The sequence below is a fragment of the Elephantulus edwardii genome, unplaced genomic scaffold (genome assembly GCF_000299155.1).
Source record: "Elephantulus edwardii isolate Elephantulus edwardi_28Jun2011 unplaced genomic scaffold, EleEdw1.0 scaffold00078, whole genome shotgun sequence".
Taxonomy (NCBI): domain Eukaryota; kingdom Metazoa; phylum Chordata; class Mammalia; order Macroscelidea; family Macroscelididae; genus Elephantulus; species Elephantulus edwardii.
The window spans coordinates 6,596,962-6,605,299 of NW_006399828.1; the positions used below are offsets into that span (position 1 = coordinate 6,596,962).

The 8,338-nt window shown below is 38.3% G+C and overlaps 1 protein-coding gene across 1 annotated transcript; it reads right to left on the reverse strand.

Moving 5' to 3' along the window:
• Nucleotides 1–7,526: 7,526 nt before the first annotated feature.
• LOC102874853 (60S ribosomal protein L24-like) lies at nt 7,527–8,000 on the reverse strand. Its single transcript, XM_006889526.1, has one exon. It carries the CDS (start codon nt 7,998–8,000, stop codon nt 7,527–7,529), a length of 474 nt encoding a protein of 157 aa, XP_006889588.1.
• Nucleotides 8,001–8,338: the final 338 nt, after the last annotated feature.

Genomic DNA, 8,338 nt, shown 5'->3' on the forward strand with positions numbered 1-8,338 from the left:
CAATTGGTATACCTGGGGCCTTGTTTTTTCTAATTCTTTCAGAGCTTGGAACATATCCTGAAAAAATAAGAACTGAGGCACAAAAAAAGATTTGTACACCTGTGTTCATAGCAGTATTAATCAGCATAGCATGAACATGGAAACAGCCCACATGTCCAGTCACAATAGGATAAATTGAGAAATTTCGGTACATTCATATGATGGAATACTATGCAGCACTCATGAACAATGATTTTGAAAATCAGTACCTATCTTGGGAGGGATTGGAGAACATTATGCTGAGTGGATGAATTCAGTCCCATAAAGACTAATAGTGCATAAGACCATTATTGTAGAAATAGAATGAAAACAAGTAAAATGTGCATCAGGATCCAAGGTGGGGAGGGTAGGAGCAGAGTAGTGAGGAGGGGCAGGGGAGTAATTATAAAGTCTCACAATTTGATAGGTAGAGGTAGGGGTTGGTAAAAGAAATAGGAAAGATCTTGTGTGGAAAACAATGTATACAAACTTTGTAAATAAACCAGTATAAAACAAAAAAATTCATTAAAATAAGAATAGTGAAGGAAATAGGAGAGATCCAGTGGGGACTTGCAAAGACCAGGTAATGGTATTGGGTATAGTGCAATGGTGATTAATCTTATAAAATACAGTGTATGGGAATGATCTTCTGAAATAAAGCATCAATGAAGTAAAGTGTGCTGGGAAGGCATTATCAAAATAAAACAATGTAAAATACTAAAACAACTAAAAAAAAAACCCAAACAGGTTTTTACATAGTAAAAAAAAAAATACATTAAAAAGCAAGAGTAGCATCCACTTCCTAAACAGCATGCCTCTGGAAACTCTATGGACTTTGATAAATGTCGATAGTTATAGAAAGGCTTCAGGCCTTTTATTCATAGGGTCATTGTGAGTCATGCTCTACTCAAAGGCAATCAACAATAACAACAACAATAACAATGATAGTGTCACTTTTACCTATGAAGACATACTCCAGTTTAAATATTTAAGAAAAGTGGTGTATTTGAGAGGAAATACATGGATATTTAATTGTTAACTCATATCTAAATTTTGGTTGGAGAATTTTATTTGCTTCCTCAAGGTACCTGTCTTGGCTATTTTGTGTGTAAATGTCAATAATAGCTGTTGTGAATCATAAACATTGGATACAATTGTAATATCATGTCTATCTTTACTGCCTAAAAGAGGATTTTTTTGACAAAATAATCTGGAGAATATTAAGAATTGTTGCTGTTGTTGTTTACTATTGATTCAGAATTGTCTGATAGCTGACCCTCCGGCAGATTTTCAGAGGCAGTTAATCGCATAAGAGGAGTTTGTCCATCCTTCTCCCGTGGAATAGCCGGTGGTCTTGAACTGTGAGCCTTCAGGATTGCAGCACAGCTTTTTGCCATTAGGCCATCAGAATTCAAAAGACAGTATACTCTGTTTGAAAATGCTTTATAAAATTGTGACAATAAAAAGCTGTTTCACCATTCCTAATTTTCTCGCCATAAGAATCGTGACCCCTCAATTCTGCCAAATGCAGATGGGTCATACCATTGTTTATTTGTTTTTCTTTCTGCTCTAGCAAAAAATTTGATTTTTCCAACATTCAAGCTACATACATTTATGTTCCAATTATTTATAATGTTTGTCATTGTTTTTCCTCATTTTAACTGACTTCCAATATGGGCTCTATCACCCACTTCTGTAATAGTTTGCCTCTGGAAACCCTATGAACCTGGAGAGAAGATGAAAGACAACCAAGCGTTGAGGACTCTCCTTCATAGGGTCACTATGAGTCGCCTGCAACTCGATGGCACTTAACAACAACAACAATTAGTGTTCATAGGATTTTCAAAGGCCTGTTATTTAAGAAGTGGATGGCCAATCCTGCTTCCTAGGCTATCTTAATCACAGAGTTCTACTAAAACCTGTCCACCATGGGTAACTCTTATGGCATTTGACATACCAGTGATATAGCTTTCAATATAACAGCAACCCCAAGTTACTTCAGAACAACAAACTGATAGACAAGTGCTGTATCACTTAGAACAATGTTTCCCCAAACACAACAAACTGCAAATTTAATTTGTAACTATAATAGCAAATTAGTTTAAGGTGTGTCTGATTCAAACCATGGTCTTTCTAGTCACTTGTTAGGCATCTGACAGCTGGATAATGAATAGGGAGGATAGAAGAAGAATTGATGTCTTTGATCTGTGATGTTGGAGAAGAGCATTGGGCATCCCATGGACTGCTAATAGAACTAACAAATTTGTCTTGGTGAGGGTGCAGCCAGAATGCTCTTTGGAGGCAAAGATGATGAGGCTTCGCTTCACATACTTCAGGCATGTTGCTAGAAGGGGCTATTCCTTGAAGACGGACATGATGCTTGAATAGGTGGAGGGTCAGGGAAGGAGGGGAAGACTCTCAACCAGGAAGACTGACATTGTGACTGCCACAATGAGCTTTAGTGTGTCAGGAAGTGTGAAGATGGCACAGTATAGGACGGGATTTAGATCTGTTGTTCTTAGGTTTGCTATGAGGTATACTTGACTCGATAGCACCTACAACAACAACTAGCAAAAATAAAGAATCCAACCCAGCTATGATGTCATTTTATATTCATAAAGAGGAGGGAAAATTTTGTTGTTGGCTCTGTGCACAATTTGAAATATTAGAAAAGCTCTGAACGTAAGTCATAAAAATCACTACGTTCTACTGTCCTAGGGTAGAAGAAAGGATGAATAAATTGATTCTTCTGGCCAGTGGACAAGATAAAGACATATTTAGACTGACTATCTAAATAGGTGTTGTTGAGTCAGCCACGACATATAGTGACCCTGTGAACATTAAATTGAAACTTGAATTGTTAGAACCTTGCATTTCTTTTTAAAATAAAGAAGCTTGGAAATCTATTTTATTCCTTTTATGTGAAGCTGTGTTGAGGTTTGATACAGAACACAATGTTCTGTTTCAGAAAAGTGACTAAACAGAGAAAGGTCTGTTTAGAATGAAATAAAGAGCATGGCTCATAGTTACACAAAGCTAAGTGTATGTGAATATGAGGTTATTGACTTCATTTTTATCTTCTCTTTTTATAGCAGCAGTATGTTTGCACCACCCTCTTGTATTTTTCTTCACTCAGGCATAGGAGTCTGGAGATTATGGAAAGACCAGGAATTCTGGAGGTGTCAGTCATTGTCTGAAGTCTTTACTATTTCTTCACTGTGTGACCTTGGGCCAGTTCCTTAGGCTCCCTGAATCCCTTTTTTTTTACCTATAAAGTAAAATTGGAAACAGGAGCAGGACCCACTTCCGAAATGTCTTGCCTCCAGAAACTCTTATGTACGAACAGTACTCAGGCCGTTCGTTCATAGGGTCACTATGAGTCGTCTACGACTCAACGGCATCAAACAACAACAACAACAAAGTAAAAATATTGGGTAGGACCTTTGTGGAGCTCTGGAGCCCTTGTGGTAAGAATATGCTCTGCAATCCCAAAGGCATGCAGTTTGAATCTGCCAGCTGCTCTCCTGAGATTAACAGTGTCTGAAAACCCACTGGAAAGTCAGCTCTGGGTTGGTTCCAACTCAATGGTACACAACAACAGGAAATTTGTGAGAATTACACAAAACAATGCATTAACTATTTCTAGTAGGGTGACTTGGCAGTCTGTTTTGGCACATTACTGTAAGTTATATTTGCTCACTCATTTACTACTTCATTTGACAAATATAATTTCAGCTCCTGCTATGTATGAGGGTCTGAGTGTTCAGTGAGTTGGATGGACTAGTTTTCTGGGTTCTTACATTTCTACCCTTCTTGAGCTACAGAATCCTAGATGTAGGTGATAAACAGTTACATAGTAATTGCAATGTTGTTGTTGTTGTTATGTGCCGTCGAGTCGTTTCCGACTCATAGCAACCCTATGCACAACAGCCCTAAACCCTGCTCTATCCTGCGTCAACCACACTGCCTCTGACACACCCATCCCGATTACCCCAGTCACCGAATCAATCCATCTCATAGAGGGTCTTCCCCTCCTGCGCCGTCCCTCCACCCTCCCAAGCATGATGTCCCTCTCCAAGGACCCGTCCCTCCTGGCAACATGTCCAAAGTATGTCAGACAAAGCCCCAGAATCCTTGCCTCCAAGGAGTAGCTTGGTTTAATCCTCTCCAAGATGAATCTGTTTGTTTTCCTGGCAGTCCATGGTACATTCAGTACTCTTCTCCAGCACATGCAAGCAAGATTCTATTGAAGATCATCCAAAAACGATTAGAACAGCACATCAGCAGAGAACTGCCGGAAGTCCAGGCTGGGTTTAGAAGGGGTCATGGTACTAGGGATATTGTTGCTGATGTTAGATGGATCTTGGCTGAAAGCAGAGAATACCAGAAGAATGTCTAATTGCAATGTAGTTAGATAAACTGTTATGGACTGGTGAGTCAAATAGAACCTTGTGCCATCCTCATCATCTCTGAGATGCTTGAGCTCATGGCTGCAGCCACTGTGTAAATCCGTCTTGCTGAGGGTCTTTCTTTCTTTCACTGACTCCATCTTTCCAAGCATGATGTCCTTTTTCCAAGGGAAATAAAAACCATCAAGAAAAGCCCCTCAAAAAACCATACCAAAAGTGTGTATTTGCTTCACCAACCTTGTCTTTCAGTAGCATTCTGGCTGAACTCCTCCAAGACATGTCTGCTTGCTCTTTTGGCAGTCCATAAGACAGACAGTCAATACTCTTCAACACCACAACTCAAAGGTATCAATTTTTCTTCTGTCATCCTTATTCATCATCCAGTTCTCAGATGCATAGCAAGTAATTGAAAGGACCATGGCCTGAATCAGACACAATTTAGTCTTTAAGCTGACAACATTGCTCCTTAGTACTTTGGAGCGTTCCTTGACAGCAGACTTTCCCAATGCAATATGTCCTTCAATTTCTTGATTGCTGGCACTAAGGATGTTTGATTAAGGATCCAAGTAAGATAAAATCATTGTCGGTTTTGTATCCATTGACATCATGACTATTGGACCAGTGGTGAGGATTTTTGTAGTCTTAATATTGAGATGTCATCCATATTCAAGGTTGTTGCCTTTGAGCTTCTATAGCAAGTGTTGTAAAGCAATGCATGTTCAGCTGGCAAGATTGTGTCATCTGCATAACACGTTGTTGATGATTCTTCCTTCTATACTGATGCCATATTCCAGCTTCTTGAATGATTTGCTCAGTATACAGATTTAATAGGTAGGGAGGAATTATATAGTCCTGGTGCACACCTTTCCTAATTTTGTGTTTCCTCACTCTGTTCACACAGTAGCTTCTAATTCTAGGTGTAGATTTCATATGAGCATAATTAAACGTTCTGCAATTTCCATTCTTATTGTTAACCATAGGTTTTTTATAAGCCACAGTCAAACACCTTTGTACAGTCATTAAAACCGGAATAGACATTCTTCTGGCATTCTCTGATTTCTCTCAAAGTCCATCTTGGTAATGATAACCTTAGAACTATGGCTTCTTTTAAACCCAGCTTATATTTCTGACAATCATTTCAATGTACCTTCCTGCCCACTTTTTGGATGGTCTTCAGCAATATTTTGTTTGCACATGATATTAAGGATATTGCTCTATAATTTCCATAGTCTATGAGGTATATTAGCTTCCAAGTAATTTTTATATTTAAATTTGAGAACGACTTCCTTTTTTTAAAGAAATGGTATGAATTTGAGATAATAGTTTTTCATAATTTTATTCTTATTTACTTATAGTCCAGAATACTTCCCCCATCTCCAATGTAAATAATAGTGTGCCAAATCATATTCCCAGAAGAACATCACATGCTGATTTAGCATACAGTTGGTACTAAGCAAATAACATTTGATGTAATGGGGAGGAGGAGGAAGAGGAAGAAAGTGTCGTGAAATAATGTTACTTATCACATAATTCTGGCAATGTCTAATTAAGATCTTTAGTTATAAACCTCAGCCACAGGATACTCCAGATATTCTGTTTTCTGTACTCTAAACACAAATTGCAATGAGTGCAGTGTTGTACACTACCTCAAGGCTTGTCTATATGTTCTATATGTAAAGCTTCAGAATTAGGATTCATATTAATAGAGATATATTTTTAAAAAATACTTTTCTTTTTCTCCACAAAAAATGCTTTATAAACATGTATTCTGGGATTTTAGGAAGGGTTTCTTGGGCTCTCAGCATCCTTGTCTGATAGTGGAAGACCAAGCGACCTTGCTAGGCCTGCTGGTAGCTTTGTCTTGCTGGATTGTATGTTGGTGGTTTTGTCTTGGGGAATTGGCACATTGCTGGTCCGTAGATCTTGGCAACCAGAGAAGAGAGACACCGTGAGACTGAAGGTGTCCATCTGGCCTGACATGAATACAACTCACTGCCCTTACACCCCTCTCCTCATTTGGCATGGAAACTTTGTTCATGTCAGTTTCATTATTGAGCTCTTTGCAGGACTCAAAAATTACTGAATTGATAAAGTTTTCTCAATGGAATATAATAAAAGAGAACAGTCAAGATATGATGTGTGGAATCACAGTCCAAGTAGTTTACTAGTGAGAAAAGAGCTACATGCTAATTATGGAGATCTTTGTTAAATTATTTCTTTCCAAAACCATATTGTTTTCCAAAACATGAAGGAAGCTTCTCTGTCACAGGCGAAAATGCATTTTAAAAAAAAAGATGTATGAGATTCAAAGAGACCAGCTCTAGAAGTATTCTTTTATCACCTTATTTTTTTGTCTTTTTCTGATGGCTATCTCTCCATTTGGCAGAGATCTCTATAAAAGTCTGTACTTGTAGGAAGAATTAATATTGCTTTGTTATTAAATGTATCCTAGGTCTTATTTTCAGGTTGGTTTTTCCCCTCCTCCCATTAGAGTGTGAGAAGTTGATAGTATAACTTATTTAACTGAGGCACAAATGGAGATTTGTACACCAATGTTCATTGCAGCATTATTCATCCTCATCAGAATATGGAAATAGCCCAAATGTCCAACCACAATAGAATGGATTAAGAAAATATGGTACATTAGTATAGTATAACACATACTATATTAGTATAGTACTATATTAGTATTGTATGATAGAATACCATTTTTAAACATATGCAAATATAGTTAACTATAAAAGCATTAAAAAATATATTTACTTTAGAGAGAGTTCTGGTTGCATACTTTTCCTTTTCCTTCTTTCTCTTCCTCCCTCCTCTATTCTAAGACTCAGAGTCTCTTCTGACATCCGTTTTGGTCTTTTCTTCTTCTTCTTCCTTCTTTGTAATGACCTTTTGCTTTCTTCATTAAGGGTATTTTTGATATCTTCCCACAGCTCATATGGTCTTTGTTCATTAACTTTCAAGACGTAAAATCTGTTACTGAGTTGGATTTTAAATTCAGAGGGCATAGACTCAAGATCAAATTTTGATTCCTGTGGATATGATTTTTTTTAGAGTTATAACTGAATCTTTATTTAAGTCTTATGTGCCCACTTAGCATTTTCCACCAACTCGGGGAGCAGAAACTTTCACAGGCTTCACAATTTTTTGTTTAGGCACTGCTTTTGTGGGAGCCTTAGTAGCAGCTATTGCAGTCTTTTTAGATACTTGTTTAGCCTTTTTTGCTTCCTTGGCAGCCCTGATAGCCTCTTCTTGTTGAGCCTTTCTAACTTCAGGCTTTTGATTCCTCTTGGCCATTATATCAGCAAGAGATGCACCAGTGAGGGCCCTTTGGAATCTGACTGCTTGGCGGGTTCTTTTCTTTTTAATTTCTTCCGACTGGCCCTTTTTGTGCTTCCTTCTGTAGAGGACAGTCCAATTTCTCTGCCGTGGATGCCTTTTGGAAAGGAAAGCTGACTCGCATTTTGCATTATGAAACTGGAACATCTTCCCGTCGGTCCTGGCGTAGCGCCTCCCGTGCCCGGGGTAGATCTTGTACCCGCTGAAACTGCACAGCTCGACCTTCATGGCTGCGTCTTCAGGGGAACCGGGAAGATGGTGAAGAGCTGTGGATATGATTTAATCTTCATTAGCTTTAATTTGAACTTACATAAGAGTAGTTGATGGTCTGTTCCACAGTCAGCACCTGGCCAAAATGTCACTGTTGATATTAAACTTCAATGATTTCTTCCACAAATATAATCGATCTGATTCCTGTGTACCATCAGGTGAAATCCATGTGTATAGTCTGTGTTTATGTTTCTTAGAGGCCAGAGCAAAGGGATAAAATAAAGAAGGAGCTGAAGATGTCAAAGGGCAGCTTGGGAAGACAAGGCAAAGCATTATAATGAAATGTGCAAGGAGCT